The 20,355-nt window shown below is 36.7% G+C and overlaps 1 protein-coding gene and 1 long non-coding RNA gene across 2 annotated transcripts in view; one reads left to right on the top strand and one right to left on the bottom strand.

Moving 5' to 3' along the window:
• LOC149070184 (uncharacterized) overlaps positions 1-20,355 on the bottom strand; it is a 143,060-nt gene that overhangs the window by 93,925 nt on the left and 28,780 nt on the right. The window lies entirely within an intron of this gene.
• On the top strand, positions 159-4,423 carry LOC149070185 (carboxylesterase 5A-like). Its single transcript, XM_089249540.1, has 2 exons — positions 159-1,979; positions 3,877-4,423. The coding sequence occupies exons 1-2, from the start codon at positions 502-504 to the stop codon at positions 4,292-4,294; spliced, it is 1,896 nt and encodes a 631-aa protein (XP_089105666.1). The 5' UTR covers positions 159-501; the 3' UTR covers positions 4,295-4,423.

Raw genomic sequence — 20,355 nt, 5'->3', positions numbered from 1 at the left:
CAAACGTGGCGATAAAATAGACATTTTTTAATTTTTTTTTTTTTCCTTGCTGGAATAAAAACTTTCTTATAGAGGTTTTTGCCTTGGGGGAATCTTCCGTTCGCTGGTTGGCTTTCGGGGAAGAGTTATTAGCACTTATCCGACCAATGTCTGGGTCGAGGCGGGGACGTCCACGAGTCCTAGAGGAAATGGGGGTGTCCAATGGCAATCAGGGAAAGGATAATGCGAACGGCGGTGGGGACGGTGGGTGAATATGCAGACGTTTCACCTGAATTCCCCCTTTGGAACTACGGGGTCAGTGGCAGCAGCAACAGCTAAAAAAGACGTGACGCACGCCGCGTGTAACTGCGGAAGAGAGACGGTCGAACCGGCTGTATATAAGCCAGTGGATTCGGTCATGGGAACATCAGAGCTTCCTAAGCTTCAGCTGTAGACGCTTCTCTTATTTAGACCTAACTGCCGTCTAGAATTTTGTTCTTTTACCTACTCTGTGTTCCGTGGATGAGTATGATGATGACGTCCGTATCAGCGGTTGTCGTGTTATCCTTGTTGTGCCTAGTCGCCGGTGAGAAGACCGTGAAGGTCCCGACGACGACCGGTGTCTTGCATGGAAAGCTAACGACGGTCCTGCAGAAACCTCTGACGCAGTTCCTCGGGGTCCCTTATGCTAAACCCCCGGTCGGAGAGTTGAGGTTTAAGCCCCCAGTGGAGTTCACCGCTGAGACAGTTGCGAGAGATGCCGCGAGTTACGCGGCGAGTTGTTACCAGCCGGCTCATATGGACTCTGTTATCAGTCCCCTGCTGAAACCCAACCAGGCGCAGATCAGCGAAGACTGTCTCTACCTGAACATGTTCGTACCAGAAGTTAGGGATTCAGAAAGGCCTCTGCCAGTTATGGTATGGTTCCCTGGTGAAGGTTTCGATTACGCCGACCCGCAGCAGTTTGACGGAAGTTACCTCGCGGTATTAGGAAAAGTCATTGTTGTGACTGTCAACTATAGGGTCTCGGTCTTCGGTTTCCTGAGTACTTTGATGGGTGACGCTCCTGGTAATGTCGGACTTTTGGATCAGAGGATGGCTCTGATGTGGCTGAAGAAGAACGTGGCGAGATTCGGTGGAGACGGCGAAAACGTCACGCTGTTCGGACGTTTCTCTGGTGCCATGAGTATCGGCATCCAAGCCTTCTCTCCGCTTAACAGAGACGAGAGACTGTTTCGCAGAGTCATAATGCAGAGCGGCGTGCCTGTCGGTGACTGGGTTTTCGACAGGAATCCCCTGAATTCGACTCTGAGACTAGCAGAAGCCACCGGGTGTCTACTGTCGACTGTTCAGGATTCCGTCTCCTGTCTCCGCCGTGTGCCATCCGATATTCTGCTCCGCGAGGCGTTGCAGATCCCTCAGAGATGGCGACCAGTTTTCGATTACCACCTCATATACGAAGACGTGCTCAAAGCGGCCGGCAAAAAATCCGAGGACAGATTGGACATCCTCTTGGGAATCAACAACAACGAGGGAACTCTCTGCACCATAGCCCTGAGCGCGATGGGATCTCCTCTGTACCAGAAGCTGCTCAGAGACGAACTCGAATCATCGGAATTCTATGACCTCGTCGACGGAAACATGCTGGAAATCTACAAGAACAAGGACAGTCTCTTGAACAAGATGGCATTCCACGAGTACACCAACAGGCAGAACAAGCTCCGGCAATCATTCGTCGACTTCTGTGGAGACCTTTACGTCACCTCCCACGTAGCGAAACTGGCCGACGTGGTCTCCTCTGCTGGCAACGGACGCACCTTCATGTACCAGTTGGACCATAGGCCGTCATTCTCCATCCATCCGCCATTCATCAAGGCAGGACACGGCGATGACGTTCTGTTCACTCTCGGCCTTCCATTCCAACTGCCTGATCTTCCAGAGAACGAAGTCAAGCTGACGAAGTCCATGATCCAAGCCATCACGAACTTCGCAAGGAACGGGTAAGTTCAGCTCTTTTTCCATCAATTTATTATAATTTCAAATGAATCAATTTAAATGTTAAGTTAATATTTAAATTACGTCTCAAATTTTAAATTAAAATTTAGTTTTAAGTTCACGTTTAAATGAATAGACTAGGAATTTTTCTCTCGGATGAGAGCATTGCCCCTTGAATGATGACTTTACTGGAGTGATAGAATCCGTGGGGTGAAGTCACATACACACACCCACGCCGTCAACGTTTACAAAACGGTAATGCTTATAAAGGGGCTCAGTTACTGTTATAAATCTGAATTCCAAGGTGGGGTCTAAAGCCCATCCTAAAACTTGGTTATTCTCTGCGGCACCTCAAGTTTTCATTCTTATAATAGTCCATAAAAGTACGTAAATACTGCAATTGAACTGAAAATATTTCACAAATGATCAATGACCATTCTTGAATGCGATGCTTAGACCAGAATTTTTGGTGACCCCCATACAAATATTTTTGAGCGGGCCTTCTTATTTTCTCGTAAAGTTATAGTTTGAAAAATTAATATAAGGTCGGTGAGAAGCGTACACAGCGGGATGATCAGAAGGGCTGTGTCCCCCCCCCCCCCCCCCAAGACGAGCAAAAGTTGTGAAAAAATTAATATTTCGGTGAAAAAGTTGAAATATCAAAATAAAATACCTTTACCAATATATAAACCAATTTCTGTTAATTTAAATGCTTTTTGAAGGGCGGTAACTCAAAATTTCTAGGGGAGAACATTTTTTGTCCCCCACCTCAGATCTCGATCTTCCGTACGCCCCTGAGTTGGGCCTTAGGCAATCTTCGCCTCTATTTGTGTCTTTTTGAATAAGAACTCATTTATCTCTGAATAATGGGCTAAATTCTATTCAGAGCCGCAATCAGATGCTTGGTCAACAGGGACAAGCACGCATTTTCATGCCCCCTTGTAATGTTGAAGTGTTAAATTTTCTCCCCCTCTGGTCCGCACCCGGAACAGCAGACTCATCTGTCCCCCCTCCCCCCCAGTTGCGGCTCTGGCCTCTATTTAAGGGACAAAATGTCTGGTTTGGTATTGGTGTACCTTATTGAGAGGTTGCATTGTGTACAAGGGTATTTATCAATCCTAATCGCGCTGCACGCGCGCGCGGGCTGATTGAATCAAAATATTTGAAGATACAGAAGATACCCTTTTTCAACGTTCAACGCTTTTTCATTGCCTAATAACAATTTTCCTCGTATAATAAAATGATGCATTTCAAACCCCTAATTAACGGTCACCCCCCTTTTACAGACAAATATTTTCATCCCGTCCGTGTCCCCAAAAGAGGGTTTTACTGTATCAATGATAGCAGGTCTTTTTCAATTCTATTTCAATGTATTTGAATTAGCACCAAAATGTTTTCTAGTAATGTGGACAAATCTCTCTAAAATGGACACTCCCCATTTCTAAAAAAAAAATTACCCTTTCAAATAGGTGACCAATTAATAGTGTGGGAAAAAATTCCAGAGTAGAAATAATTCATCGCATGAGATTTTTCATTAAAAATGGGAAAAAAATTCTAGCAGGCTACAGTAAAAATCTATGTTGGGCACCTACGGTTCATTTAAAATCTAAGACAGTTGTTGAAGATGTAGAGGTATATTTTTGTGGGCTCCATAATCCATGTTGTAGATAAATAATCCATGTTGAAAATAATCCATGTCGTAGGATTATTTTCGGTTTTATTCAAAAGCGTCGTAATGTAAGAAGGTGTTCAAGTTGACAGGCTCTATCGAAAACTAGATTGAAATTTTCTTCATAAAAAAAATTTAATTTAATTTAAATCTGATTTTTCATTTCATGTATGCGAAAGGGTTTCACTTTCCTTCTTATAAATAATTACTTTATTTTTTTCTCTTTCTAACAGAGACCCGAACGGTAACGAAATGTCAACTTCGACGACATGGCCAGAATACACAACCCAGAACCACCAGATAATGATCTTCACCTCCAGCAACAAGGGCATCGACAGCCAGCACGATATGATCGTCAAGCACAGCTCCCACGACCCGGCGGTCTCTTTCTGGCACGACGTCGTACCGGCAGCACAGCACAGGTCGTGCCCAGTATCGGCATTCACACTGTCAGCACCAACATCGACGCAGGAGCAGCAGCAGCACAAAAACCATCTCCTACTAGCCAGCTCGTTCATTGCCATGCCGGCAGCCGAATACGTCTTCTATGGACTTCTGTTCGCTAATGCTGTACTCCTATTGACGACGATGGTCGCAACGACGCTATTCGTCAGGGCGAAGAGGCACGTTGTCTTCGAAAGGCTAAGGTAGACATCTCAAAAAAAAAAAAAATCACGTGGTCATTTAATTTTTAGTCAGTAAATATGAACTTATCAACATCAATAACCATACATAATTTTGGACATTTTATGAAGACATCTATAATACGTTGGCATAGGGTTGCACAGCCGGCGTCTAATTGAAAACAAAGACCTATCGGGCTGCTTCGCCGTGATCTTTTAATCATATCTAACGTGTAGCAATTCCCTATCGCTTTGATTTCCAACTACCCCCATTAGTTTCACGTCATCTGCGAATTTGTTAATAACCCCATCGATTTCCTGATCGAGTTCACCGATAGATAAGGAAAAAGGGAATGGGATCAAGGACACTTCCTTGAGGAACTCCACTTGTGGCATCTGTCCAATCATAAAATTCCCTGTAAAACCGTAATTCGTTGTGACCTATCTCCCAACCTCACGCTATTCTGTTAAATTCAACAAGTTTCCCCCCCCCACCCCCATGCCAATCTCATAAGAACGCTTTAAGAATTTACCATGATTAGCACAATCGAATGCCTTTTGGAAATCAAGATAAACAATGTAAACATTTTTTTTTTTTCATCTCGATTTCTAAAAGACATTTTCATTTGCATTTGCTTCATCCGCCGCTGTACCGCGCATCTGCAGAGATGGACGTATTCCTTGCCAACTTTTCAGACTCCTCTTGCTGCAGTTCCTGACGATTGGCTGAATTCCTAATAAGATCAGATATGAAAAGTTGGTAACAAAGATACCGACTCAACACTCAGTAGCAGTGTTCGCCGATACGCGTCTAAATGCGTGATTCACGCATCAAAATTCAATTTTACTCCTCCAAATTTCGTTGAGGAATGAAAATACTCCAAATTTTAGGTAATTTTTAATAGAGATTTTCACTGATGAAAAAAAATCCCCCTTTTCTCACTTTTTTTACAAAAATATCCCTTAAAATTTCGAGAGCAGTGAAATCACTTTAATTTCCGAATAAAACTGCTCAGTAGTAATTCCACCTCTGAAGATGTCCACTGCAACTGCGGGGTGAAACCTTAGATATGATTGGAAGATCACGACCAAACAGCCCGGTAAGTAAGTCCTCGTTCTCAACATCGACAATATTCTTATAATTGACGAAAAGTAATTTTTTCAGCAATAGCTGGCTTTTCTTTCATATATTCCCACGAAAAAATAGATTCTTATAATATTATATTGAAGTATTTATCGAGTATTATATCATGACTATCAGAATTTTTAAAAATTGATCAAATAATTTTATATTTAATTTGAATCTTAGCAGATGGCCAGTACGTATTGACAAGAATCTGCAATTTTCTTTATGCCTAAATTATATCGAAAAATACCGTATGTGCCTTTATAGTTATTCCTGTAATATTACAGGAATTTTGTATATTTTCTTGTTGTATCATGTTGTATATAATTATCTATCCAAGTGCTATTTGAAGAAACGGTTAAAACCTCTCTGGGAGGGCCAATGTTTCAGAAAACCTGCCTTTTAATAATTTATAATTAGGGAAAATGGAGACAAAGAACCTAGGAGAGGGACCCAGGGCTATCTGAATTATTATTGAAGGCCAAGTTTTTTTTTTGTTAATTTTGAATTTTCAGTAATTATTTATACTTCGAATGATTCCGAGTTTTCAATGATTATTCTGAAAAATTATTTCTCTCTCATCAATTCTGAAAAATTATTTCTCTCTCATCAATTCTGAAAAATTATTTCTCTCTCATCAATTCTGAAAAATTATTTCTCTCTCATCAATTCTGAAAAATTATTTCTCTCTCATCAATTCTGAAAAATTATTTCTCTCTCATCAATTCTGAAATAGTTTCTTTCATCAATTTAGAACAATCCGGAAAACCGCTCTCTTAGTAATTCATGACCAGAAAAAAATCGGGGCTATAAAAAAGCCCAGAAAATTGTCCAGTGCTATCAAAATTTGTTATTTAAGACCAAATTTTCGAATAACTTTTTTCATTAATTCCAATTATCAGTAATTCTGAAATTATTTCTTTCGTTCATTCTGATTTTTCGAATTAGAATATTCTGTAGGCCTATTTAGAGCAAATCCGGTAATTAAGTCCACGGTATTTAGAATAATCCTGAAATTATTTTTCTTTTTAATTTTGAAATAATTTCTCTTTTTAATTCTAAAAATTAATTTTTTCATCAATTCTATAATTTTACTCTTGTCAAGTTTAAAAAAATTATTACTTTCATCAACTCTGAATTTTCAATTTCAAACATTTCTGTATTTCAAACAAATCTTAATTTCCAATAATAATGAGTAGCCTACAGTAAGATATTCTGAAAAATTCTGAAATAATTTCTCTCATTAATTCCGAAATAATTTCTCTCATTAATTCCGAAATAATTTCTCTCATTAATTCCGAAATAATTTCTCTCATTAATTCCGAAATAATTTGTCTCATTAATTCCGAAATAATTTGTCTCATTAATTCCGAAATAATTTGTCTCATTAATTCCAAAATAATTTCTCTCATTAATTCCAAAATAATTTCTCTCATTAATTCTGAAATTTTCTTGAATCAATTCTGAAGTTATTTTTTCATCAATCCTGAAATTACCTTCTTTTTATCAATTTAGAATTTATATAATTATTTATTTAGAGTGAATCTGAATTTACAATAACTATTCATAGACCCCTAGGCCCCTTTTATAGAGATGGAGATTTCAGAGAGGTTTCACTGTCAATTAATGTCTATCTCTTAATGAAGTCTTTAATCAAGAAATTGTTTAATTTCATGTAATTTTGGGAATGAGAAATTACTGTCTATCAACGTCCATGAAAAAATTGATCGGCAGGAAAGAGTTTTTATCTTCATATTATTATTTTTCAATGTCTAGTCATAGAATGAGGTGCTTATTATTATTATTATTATTATTATTACATAATTATAACTGATGACTTGCTCATTGATATCATATAAATATCGTCGGATCATCATTCTTTGTTTTGTTATGTTTGTCAGTGGAAATTTTTCTATGAGAGCTCAGTGTATATTTTAACATTGAACTTTAGGATTTCATATGTGCGTTATAATTCATATGTTTTGGTATAGAAAAAATCTGGATTATTATTATTATTATTATCATCATCCCATAATTATTGTACGTGTTTGTGTGTGTTTTTTTAAGGATGTCTTGTTATTTTAGAATTGTTTTTATGAAAATACCTGTATATAAGTGTGTGTGTGAGGAAAAAAATTTTAAATAAAATATTCTCATAAAAATTTACCCAATGTATCATGTTTTTGATTATTTGTTTGCATTTTTTTTTTGCAAGTTGGAATTTTTTATGGTGCAATCATAAGGTGGATGGAAAATGAAACGGGCCCTAAAAAATTTAATGAAAAGTTTTCTTAATAGATTAATATCAATATACAAAATTTTTAAATTTAGCTCAAGGGGGGGGTTTCAAAAAAAATCTCGGAGGCCTAAACTGCTTCAAATAATTAGGTATCAATATATCTTCAAGATATGATCACATTCATACGTCATGATTATGTCGCATCGTGGCCGTATTTGGGGACATTTCAGCCTATTAGACTGCAACTTATGATTTATTAAAATCGGTTTTTAATATTTCTACTTCCGCAGCCGCTCTGGGACTGAGAACAGAAATTCAAATATATATTTTTCAAATTATTTTTCCGCCATTTTGAACAGTTGGAATTTTACGGCTCAATTAGTAGCGTGTATGTTGACTGAGTGAAACCTCAAACCGGATGGAGCTAAAAAACAAATCAATTTTTGTTTTATAAATTCATACTAATATGTATAGATTTTTAACTTTTAACTTGGCTTAAGGAGGGGACCTCAAAAAAAAATCTAGAGGCCCAAACGCTCCAAACTCTATAAAAGGTAGCCCTGGATATAATGTAATATAATGTATTAAGGTATATGATATTTATGCGTCATGATTATGTCACATCACGGTCGTGATGTGTTGGTGGGGGGGGGGAGCCTAGTTAGACTGCAACTAACGGTTACTAATTTATTAAAATCAATTCTGTGAATTGTTCAAAGTTTTTTTTCTCCCATCTCTGAACCTTTCTGCGCCCCCGGTATTGAGAAGAGAATTTCTAAATATATTTAATTTTTTTTCTTCAAAAAATTATTTTTTTCAACATTTTTACAAGTTACAATTTTGTGATAACATCAGTGGGGTTGAGTGAATGGAAAATCAAACCACTCCCCCTCCCCCTACAAAAACTATTGAAGGCTTTTTATAAATATATATTCACGTACAATAATTTTAATATATAAAATAAGCTCTCTCCCTCTCACACACATACACGCACAAGGGGACTCAAAAATATCTTGGGGTCCCGAATGACTTCAAACCAAACTGAATAAAAGATAGTTCCGGACACAATTTGGTATAATAACGTATCAATATCGTTAATATATGACAATATTTATGCGTCATGGTTACGTCACATCACTGCCATACTTGGTGACATTTCGGTGTATTCGACGTCAGCTTACGATTTATTGAAATCAATTCTTAACCTTTCTGCGTTTGCGACCGCTTTGGTACTGAGATGAGAATTTCAAATACCTCTAGGAACTTCGGGCTTCTTCACGACAATATCATACAGCCCACCAGTTGGCAGAAACTACTATCTTAATTACTGCAGTAAATAGAAATTCAATCCCAACATATTTTGAGGACCTTTTGGCTCATCTAATGATGCCCTAAATTTCTGTGGCATCCCTATTAGCATACTAATACAATAAAATTCAAACCGGGTTTCAAATTATTTATGTCTGAGGTAGATTGATCAAATTTGCGCAGCAGAATATTTTGATGCAAGAACTATGTAAGTGTATATGAATAATACTAATCAATGAATCATTTCACACTCATTAAGACATTTTTTTTAAAATCTCATTATTGGTGGATCATTATGCAGCCGTCAAAAAGTTGTTTATCGCTTCAAATCTGCGTCTTTGAAACTCAATTTTACTTTTCTCATAGGATAAAAATTCCCAGGGACATCCTTTTTGAATGAAGCAATAGAATTTTATAGTTTACCCTTAGCTAATATCCCCCGTTTTAGTGCTTCCCAAATTGATTAAACTTATTTAAGAATCAATGAAAAAAAGTAATTGAAGAATCAATGAAAAAAGTTATTTAAGAATCAATGAAAAAAGTTATTTGAGAATCAATGGAAAAAAAAGTAATTTAGTAATCACAGTAAATGAAATAATTTAGGAATCAGTAAATGAAATAATTTAAGAATCAATAAATGAAATAATTTAAGAATCAGTAAATGAAATAATTTAAGAATCAGTTAATTTAAGAATCAGTAAATGAAATAATTTAAGAATCAGTTAATTTAAGAATCAGTAAATGAAATAATTTAAGAATCAGTTAATTTAAGAATCAGTAAATGAAATAATTTAAGAATCAGTTAATTTAAGAATCAGTAAATGAAATAATTTAAGAATCAGTTAATTTAAGAATCAGTAAATGAAATAATTTAAGAATCAGTAAATGAAATAATTTAAGAATCAGTAAATGAAATAATTTAAGAATCAGTAAATGAAATAATGTAATAATCAGTTAATTTAAGAATCAGTAAGTGAAATAATTTAAGAATCAGTAAGTGAAATAATTTAAGAATCAGTGAATGAAATAATTTAAGAATTAGTGAATGAAATAATTTAAGAATTAGTGAATGAAATAATTTAAGAATTAGTGAATGAAATAATTTAAGAATTAGTGAATGAAATAATTTAAGAATCAATTCTAAATCAATGAAAGAAATAATTTCAGAATGAGTAAAAATTCGGAATTAATGAACGTCTTCAACAGTTTAAGCAGCAGCATACTTGAATCCGCGCCCTTAGCTCACTGCCATCTAAACGCACGGACTCATTCATCCAGACACTGCACGGGAGCCTCATGACAGCTAGATCTAGTTCCGATTTTCAAGAGCAGTTATGTAAATAAGCTTACGGGTACTTTTAGCTAAGTCGGGGGAGGTGAAGCCCTCCTCAGAAACATCATCTCGCTCGAAGGCCTATTATACTATTAAGACGGCCTGAGCTCAGGCCTCGTTTGCCCACCCCTTCAACACACGATTTGACATACGAGAACTTCACTTCGTATTGGAATTTTTTTCAAAGAGACCGTGATATCTCTAAAACATCACAAATAGGTAAAAAAAGAGACCTATACAAGGTTTTTATAAAACCCATCGTTTTTAAACCTCTACACTATAATGTATTTTGGAGAAAAAAAAAAAAGGCTATTGACACCACGCAGAGAGCGAGGTCAAAAGCTTGAATGATGGGAAAAGTAACGGACACGTAAATTATAAAAAAAAGAAGCTTTTCTATTATTCAAAAAGAAGAAAAAAAAAAATTCAGACTTGGTCAGTGTTCCGTCAAACATCACAATTAATAATTTTATAATAGAAAGTGGGGAGGGAGGGAGCTACGAAATGTGTGTATAAATGACCTTTACGTTCTCTCAAGATTATAGGTAAGGACCGTGACGAGAAAGCAAAAGCTTTTTCTTGAAGCGTGACCTACTTGTTTCCATCATTTGATGGCGAACAAAAAAAAAGACGAGAAAGAATAAGAAAGAGGAGGTAAAATAAGAAAAAAAAATATATATATATATCAAGAAAGAAAAAGTTATGAAACGTGCTTCTTATAAGAAAAAATTATTTCTTATACACACGCTGGGTGTTAAATCAGTTGTTTTCTTTTCCCCCTCTCTCGCTGACACCCGAATTTTGACGGCTTTAACCTCTTTTCAACTCGAATCTGGTCACTTTTTCTTTTCGGTTGCGGTTTATTTTGAGAGATGACCCTTCTAGAAGTTCTAGAGGTGCATCAGGGAATGTGCACCTAAAATTGTACAAACTCACCCTGATATAATCGCCAAATCTATAATGGTGATCATTATTCGATTTTGGACGAGTGGTTTTTGGTGTCTAATTAACCCTCTATGGTCCCGTATATACAGAGTAAACTTGTGATCGGAACGGTAAGAGCTGATAGATTTTGTCAAAACAAGCAACTTTCACCCGTGTAGGGTCGGAAAGCAAGTGGTGAGCCGCGAGAGGCGCCTGCGTGGTGAAAGCATCGTGTGGAGAATACAGCAAAGACGGATAACGAAGGACGAGGAATTTTTATTATGGAAACTTTACAACGAATATCCAAATGAGCGACCACTAGCTGCAAATACAAGCGTCACATCGGTGGCGGATAGCAGCTGAATGACGGGTTCTGCGGAAGACGGATATCTCAGTCTTCATCAACTCCAGAGAAAGCGAACTCTCGCGGGGTTCGCCGCTTGCTTTCCGAACCCACATTGTATAGTGAAAGTTGTTTGTTTTGGCGAGTTCTATCCCTTCTTACAGTTCTGACCATCAATTTAGCCACACCTTGTATTTTAATAAACATAACGTAAGTAAAATATTTTTCTTACGCATTCCCAAGAGGTCTGTAAGATCTGTCCGGGAATTTATTGGTGTTAGTAGGCATCCATGTCCGAGAACCGGGATTCGAGCTAAGACCTGCACAGTCAGAAGATAGCTCCCTAACCACTGGACTGTCAGGTGGCATGGCAAAAAAATGGTAATAAAAAAAACATTATACAGTAGAACTTGGTTAATTCGAATATTGAATAATTCGTACTTTTATGAGCTCTCCTTGAGTTTTCTATGGAATTTCACGTCAAAAATTCTTGTTCAATTTGATTTTTTTTGTACGTTTTGGATAATTCGAAGTTGGAGGAAAAAAAAACCGTGATTTTGTATGAGAAAATTTATTTTGGAAAAAATCTACAAGAAGTCACACTTTGCTTTTCTCAACCAAGTTGTTGAACAATTAATTTTTAAAAACATAAAAGTTTGAAAATTATGTTTTCTTTACTCATGCTTTGAGAATTTAATGTCTATTTAACCCATTAACGCCTGTTGGTAAGAAAATTTGCCATCCGAAATTTTATTCTTTGCCAATAAATGGTGGGAGTGGTTCCCATTCAGTGTTTTTTTTCCTCTTTCAAAAAATCAAAGTCGTCTTTAATGGGTTAATATTGTTCAGCTGGACTGAATTGAAGACTGTGTACTACTTGACACCCGATTATATTGTTCAACCTATGGATCAAGGTGTACTATTCAAAATCCGAATTTTTTTTTTTATCGTCATCAGGAGCATGGAAAGTATTTAAAAGCACAAACTTTGATACGTTAATGAAAGTATATTTCCTTGATATCATAAGAATGATATTATGATGAGCAAAATTTGGGAAACAGTTTCTTAAAGGATGATCATGAGTTGCTTCTGTAACATTTGAACATGGTCACGAAACTCTGCAGTCATGCTGATTCCAGAACAATGGAATAATGTAGCAGCTAAGATCAGTTATTACACAGTAAGACTTCCATTAACCGTCACTCGTTTAACCCTCAGTTTCTGTTATCCGTCATCGTCTTAAAAAAAATACAAAAAAAAAAACAGTCCCATGTTTTAAGGTCCAAAAAAATAAGATCACTGCTAGGGTCTGTGCAAATTCCACCGGCAACCATAGATAACCCCTGCTTGTAATTGGTAAATCAAAAAAAACCACGTTCTTTTTCAAAAATTCAAATATGAACGCATTGTCTGTGAACTATTATGCCCAAAAAAGTGCTTGGATGGACCAATCAGTTTTCCTAGAATCGTTCTACAACGTTTTCGTGCTCGAAGTTAGAGCTCATATGGCTGAAAAGTAGTTGCCGCAAGAAGCACTGCTATTAATACGGGCAATGCTCCAACAAACCCCTCTTGTGAACTCAAAAGTAATGATGGCAAAATAACATGCCTCTTTCGCCCAGCGAATACAACTCCATTTGTCCAGACTATGGATCAGGACATAATTGAAAATATAAAGCGATGGTACAGAAAAGCTTTTCTCGAAGGCTTGCTTTCGTCTTATGATTATATGACTGTCAAAGAATTTTGGAAGAGAGACAACATAAAGGACGCTATTTTCAATGTCGCCACTGCCTGGGCTGGCCTTATATTGAAATTTATATCGGTGTGTATGTGTGTAAAAGCAGTTGCTGCAAGAATACACATTCATTAAATACAATACGTATGTAATATACACTTTTAAAGGATTTTATTCCCCTTTTCGTCCCAATCCCGCAGTGAAACCACGTTACTGTATATATGTATTAAGAGATTTCTGTTATCCGTCTATTTGGTTATCCGTCACAGCCCTGGTCCGGACGGTGATAGTTAATCGAAGTTTTACTGTAATTATAAATTATTAGAATTCGGGATACAGTTTTGTAACTGATGATGGAAATTTTTAATTTCAATTAATTTGGACACTTGAAACCTGGATCCAAAAGTTGGATCCACCCCCCCCCCCCACCACTTGCTCTTATCAGCTAATTCATTTCAAAATATCCAGAATAATTTTGAAATTCCCATGCATTCAGAAAATTTATATCATTTCTGAATTGATTCAGAGAAAAAAAAATCGAATATTTGAGAAAGTCGGTCAATTTTTAATAATTTCAGATTAATTTCTTAATTAAATCACTAATAAAAAAACAATTATAATAAAATTTCAATTCAAAGCTGTTTCCAGATAAGAGGAAATGTACAGGGTGCCCTATAAATTCGTAAATAGTTCAAAAATTCTTGGAAATAGAAGGAATTGGTGAATTTGAATGCGGTTTGCCAATAAGTTTTTTATTTTTTTTATGCCGGAAAAAAATTGATAAATTTCTTTGAATTTATCACTTTATGGCGATTACGCAGAGTGCCCAGGTGTCGGTAAATCTGATAAATTTGTCTACATTATAATATTGCCGGTAATTATGCATTAACCAAGCATTGTTGGTGAATTCGATTAATTTCCCTAAATCGATCACTTCTACCGATGATTATGCATAATACCCAAGCGTCGCGTCGTTGGAAAACATGATAAACCGTGCTATATGATGTTCTATGTATACATGGAGAGAATTCATATATGTATTGTATCATTATATCGGGGTACGATCGTAAAACTTGTGAACACTATACCAGGGTCCGACCATATTCATCACACGCACTAGACTCATTTGGAACTTTTTCATATTTATCAAATTCACCAATTAAACTAGGGCATTACGCATAATCACAGATAAAAGCAATAAATTTCAAGTATTTATCAGATTTACCAGCGGCACTCGGTTACGGCGCATAATCACCGGTAAAAGTGATAAATATATCGAACTTACCAAGACGATTGGTAAGTATGCATAATAACACCGAATAATCACATTTGCCGTAACATATCCATTGTGAAATTAATTTCCAACAAATTAAGAAATTCTATCCAATTAATTCACGAGAATCCAATCAGAAGATAACCATTCCACTATAACCCAGAAATAAGAGTCACCTCAGTTTTCAACAGGGTAATAAAAACATATTGCAAATTTCTGAATGCCGTTACTTTCAGAAAAAGCCCCCCATGGCATGGCATGTTCCAGAGAGTAAGCAAGCACTTGAGCGATCGCCGAATTACGTACGTACGTACACGCCATTACGTATCGAGGTCAAGGCTTCGTCAACCCTTTGGTTGTTGGATTCTCTTAAGACAGAGGGAGAAAAAAAGGCATTTATTACTTTCCTGAAGACGAAGAATATATAGTACATACTACATAACGAGTAAAATGAAAGTCAAGAGTGGAAAATAGGACAACGGAAAACACATGGTTGACATACAATATGGCCATCTGTAAAAAAACAAAAAAATTCGGTATTCTAGCTCCAGGCAGTACGTTCGTAATCAACAACGAAAACCTTGAACGGTATCCTACATAATTGGTCAATTTATTAACCCATTGATTCCTTTACTACAGTTCTACATGTGCTGGTTAGTAAGGTAATATCACACATGTTTTTTTTTAGTACCTTATAGATAATAGATATCCAATGTGTATCATAAGTGATGTTTACGAAAAAACTGGATATAAAACCTCCAAAAACAAAAAATAAGAATATCCTTGAAGCATTCAATAACCACGCGGCGGATACATAATCACTGATAAACACAAATAAACATCTTAAAGAGCTATACAAATTATGAAATATTTACATAATCCGTTACGAGTTATTGCGTTTTGGACCAGCCTCAAGGCGAAACATAATGGCATCCGTTTTATAACAGAAATTTTTTGTTTTAGATATAGCATGTAATTATACGTACAAGGATGTTCGATAAATTTGTAAGTAGTTTAAAAATTCATAGAAATTGAACGAATCGGTATACAGTGAAGCCTCTCCTCTTTACGGACATCCCCTCAGATGCTGTCACCTCTGCTTAAAGGCCTAATAATAATTTCACCATTTCATACGAGTATGATTTTTCAAACCTCTGATTAACGGTCACCGTTCTTTTACGGAAGAATTTTTTTTTTTTTTTGAACCCACCAGTGTCCTCCCACGAGTGTATAAATTAAAGCTTTGGACTCTATAACCACCACTGTTTTATTCTGATTGAGTTCACTTTGACGCACGCAGTTACCACTGAGATAAATATGTGGGGTGGACCTCTCTCCATCCGGCAGTGACATGTCATCGAAGAGTTGTGGTGGCATTTTCTTAGTGATTTATCTGCATTCAGCTAATCATGGTCATAGATGACCATGACCTGGATTTGACTATGCTTTCTTTCCAACAAAAACCCCTTCATGCACACAGTGATTATCTAACAAAACTGACAGTCTATTTTTTCCCCCCTTCTTCATAGGCCTTACTGGGCCCGTTCGTAACCCCACAATCAGCCAAGAGCTGGGTAGAAATTTGATTCTGTTCTGTTTGTCCGCCCACGAATAAGACTGGTAGAGTGGCCATAAAAAATTGTGCCACGGGACCAGCGAAGCAAACTCAATTCAGCTCAGCATTGTCCGCAAAGCAAAGGTTTTGCTGTATTTGAATGCGGTTTACGCAAAAGTTATTTTTGCGAAGAGGGGGGATCTTGTTTCGCACCGGATTTTTCTGAAATTTTCGTCGATAGAGGGCGCTGCACAAATGAAAATCACTGGAAATATTCAAATTAGAGCACGGTGTAGGATTATCAACCTGATTTCTCAATTTTCCTATATTACTGGCGATTGCATACGGTTATAATCGTGATGTTGGCATTGGCCGATTAAGCCGCACAGGTGAAGTTCTATTGTTTTACTTCAGCCACGAATCTTCAGCTGAAGATTTACGAGTATTTCGGACACAGAAGAAGTTGAATAAAGGTTCGGGGTCCTTCCGTATCTGCTTAAAGCGCCATCTATCTGCAAAAATTTGAACCAAATTCTTTTCTGTACCAAAAAAAAAAAATTATTCCCATTAGTGAGACTCGTAATTAGTTTGAAAATTCCTAAAAATTGAGAAAAATGGGTATATTTGATTTTAAAAAAAGCCGTTCTTACGAAGGAGGTTATTTTTTCTTCTAAAGGGCGCTGCAGGGAAGCAAATCACTGCAAATGTGCAAATCAGAGTCCTATAAAATGCAGGATGTGCGATTAGAAGCTCATTTCTGAATTCTTCCTATAACAGGCACTTATATAAGGATTTTATTATCATGTTGAAATTGGTGGATGAAGCACTATTGTTGCAGTTGTTTTCGCCCTCTGTAGATTTAAGAACGTTTCTGACACAAAAGAGATTGAAGAGCGTTTCAGATCCAATCACCACTCCTGTTGAACTAATAATGTACACACAGAAACTACTCTACAGGTGCATCCTGGGAAGGGTTGTTAAAAAGGTTTGGCTGAAAATAATTGAGGGGAAAAAAGCAAAAATTCTACGAAAAATAGTTTTTCTCCACAAAACTTTTTCGAAGTTGGCGAGTGTCCGCATATGAACAAAAAACTTTTTTTAATTATATAAACAAATATATAAATTTGTAGCCACCTGGCAGTCGAGTGGCTAGGGAACTAGCTTCTCACTGTGCAGGTCTAGGTTCGAATCCCGGTTCGGGCATGGATGTTTACTTACACTAACAAATTCCTCGGGCGGATCATACTGATCCCTTGGGAATACGTGAGGATCACGTTATTAAAATACAAACTATACATAGATAAACACATAAATACAAACACTTTGTAACCCCAAGGGACCTCGTTAGTCCAATATTTTTAGATAACGTTTGAAAAATACAGGAAAAATTTAAGAATTCTTAGCATTTTCTATATTGAAAACTCTTTAATTTTCCTTGTGTTTGGGGGGATGCGTGAAATACAGCGAATCCGGGTAAAGAACCAACCATCATATAAATGAAAAGACTCTCATACCCTTTGTGAGATTGGACACCGAAATGTCCCAGAATTCTACCACCAAAATGAGAGGGGTGATGGTACAAATCAAGACGGACACCATGGCGATTTCATTCCATTGTTAAATCATTTTCCGATTTTCCATTGTTGTTTCAACAGTGCACTTTAAAAATTCTGGTTGCAACTGTTAGGAGGAAAAGCAACAATTAATATTAAACTATATAAAGAGTAAACATTTCCACCTTTTAGACGGCTAACTTATGTACAACCATCTTTGGAACTTGAGGGTATCTTGGTGAATACTAAGGCGTATAAAGTGTGGCGGTGGGTTTGGAGTGGCACCTTAATATCACTCAATTTGGCTGGTTCTTTTGCGATATTCTGTTAACTAGGAACGTGGGAGACTATGGTGGGATGGCTTCTTCATCAAGAGGATAGCTATGTCAGAATGAACCAGCGACATTCTCGAGTCGAAAGCTGGTTTTGCATGGTTAGTCGCGGTAATCGTAGTTGCATTTAAAGTCATGCTTCGATATGAAAAAAGTAAACTTGGACAGGGATGTTGGAGTACAGAGGCGGGTGCGGGATGGCGTTCCCTCAACTCTGATCTCAAGTTGTTCGTGGGTTGCGTGTGACTGGAGTTAGAGGATGCGGTTGTGGGATTTAAGCAAAGCCACCTGGATCCTCGCTAGGAGACTTTGATTTAAGGCAATTCTAGTCTCGGTAACTAAGCGACAACTTTTTTGTATTAAAGTAGATCTTGTGTAACTACACTATTAATAATTAAATTAATTAAATGAATATATTAAATAATTTGAATCTAAATTATGAGAGGAATCTGATTCATATTCAGAAAGTGTTTCTTATGTACTCTAAGAAAAAAATCAACACGTATTTAATTAGAATTGATACGGAAAAAAAATCAGTCATGAATCAACTGTGTCTCAATGTATTTTGAATAAAAGACTGGAAAAAATCAATGCATTTTGTGTTCTATTTGAATATTGTTATTTTTTATCATTAAAAAAACCTATTCTGTAGTGTCAATTTAGGATCACAGGTAAACATTTTTATTGCAATGAGGTTCGACTTCATTAGAAGAATGGATTCTGATACGTAGACTAGAACAGGGGGTGCACAACCTCTCCGGCCTGCGAAAGGTGTTCCGACAAAAAAGCATCAATTGTGAAAAGACTGACTATATTTCCTTCATAAAAATACAGTGAAACAGAATACAGACGGGACACCGCCAATGATCACCAAAAATGTGTCAAAGATAAGTAAAATTTCCAAACACTGTCGAAGGAAAGTATAAAAGTTCCCAACTATTGCTAAAAATGTTGAAAGTCGCTAATGGCGGGAAATAAAGGACTACTGCAAACGTATATGTTGGACGTATATGTTGGGATATTTTTGGGATGAATAGTTAATTGCGATAATTTTATCATAATAGTGTGCAAGTTAATTTATAAGTACGATAATTATACGACTGTTATTTAAGGGCTGTTGAGAAACTCTTTCAGTTGAAACATGGGCCAACAAAAAAATGATCGAACGGAAAATGACGACTTACAAGTATTTTCCTCCTTATAACCCGCGGATTATACGATAAAGAACACCAGAATTTCTTAGTGCGGATAATAATTATAGGGCGGTATATTATCTACTACCTAACAGTACACTAACTAAACCTCGTACACACATTCCTCTGCCGAATTTCTAATAAATCGGTACATACCGGAATGTGTGTTCTGATTATGTGGCCACTAACGTATTTATGTTGTTGGAGTTGCGCTCGTTTAGTGTTCTTGCTGATGCCGCTGCCATCTGTGTTCCATATTTTGAAGTGAAGATGGTAAATACAAAGGTTTTTAACAGCTGGCTGATGCGAAAATATATTTTGGAAAGATAGAAAAATTCAACTGCCCCCTGCGGGGAATCGAACTTACGTCCTTTCACTTTCCGGGTGAACGCACTAGACTACAGAGGCAACGAATATCCCAATCTTTCCTTGGAGCTCATGTGCACTGAACGGGACCGTACATGGACGGTAGGACACAATTCTGGTCAAAGCTCACAATTGTTGACATTGTCTGGTGGCATTGTCAGCAATGGTGAGCTTCGGCCAGTGTTTGGTCTGACCGTCTATGTACGGTCCCGTTCAGTGCACACAAGCTCCAAGGAAAGATTGAGATATTCGTTACCTTTGTAGTCTAGTGGTCTAGGGCTTCACCCGGAAAGTGAAAAAACGTGGGTTCGATTCCCCGCAGAGGCAGTTGAATTTCTGTTTTAAAAATTGATTTTTCCTCTGTTCCAAAATATACATTTATATCTTCTCACAGCCTGCTGTTAAAAACCTTTGTATGGATAACGGAGATCGACATCATCCTCGGAGATGGTAAATGTTTGAATTTGCATATTATGTAAGTATTATATACTGTAAGATCTTTCTGCACATACGGCTTGTAGCTTTTCGCAAACTCCGCATCCTAATATCCCGATTGCTTCAATTTTTGTGAATTTATGAGACACTATAAAACACGATTTTCCTCAATTGCAGTTTTTTGAGCTTGCCCAAAAGATCTAAAAAAACTGCTATACCAAAATTGCTGATATTTTGTGAAAAATATTTATACGACATGTCAGTAAAATGAACGTCAAAAATGGATACATAATTATTCATTAGAATTTTATGAATTCTTAAAGTTTGAAAAAAAGAAGATAAATTTCAAAAATCTGAATTCAACGTGTTTT

The sequence above is a fragment of the Pholcus phalangioides genome, unplaced genomic scaffold (genome assembly GCF_987345545.1).
Source record: "Pholcus phalangioides strain wild (caught in Gottingen) unplaced genomic scaffold, Ppha-v1.0 ptg000022l_1, whole genome shotgun sequence".
Lineage (NCBI taxonomy): Eukaryota > Metazoa > Arthropoda > Arachnida > Araneae > Pholcidae > Pholcus > Pholcus phalangioides.
This window is presented reverse-complemented; position numbering and strand designations above follow the sequence as displayed.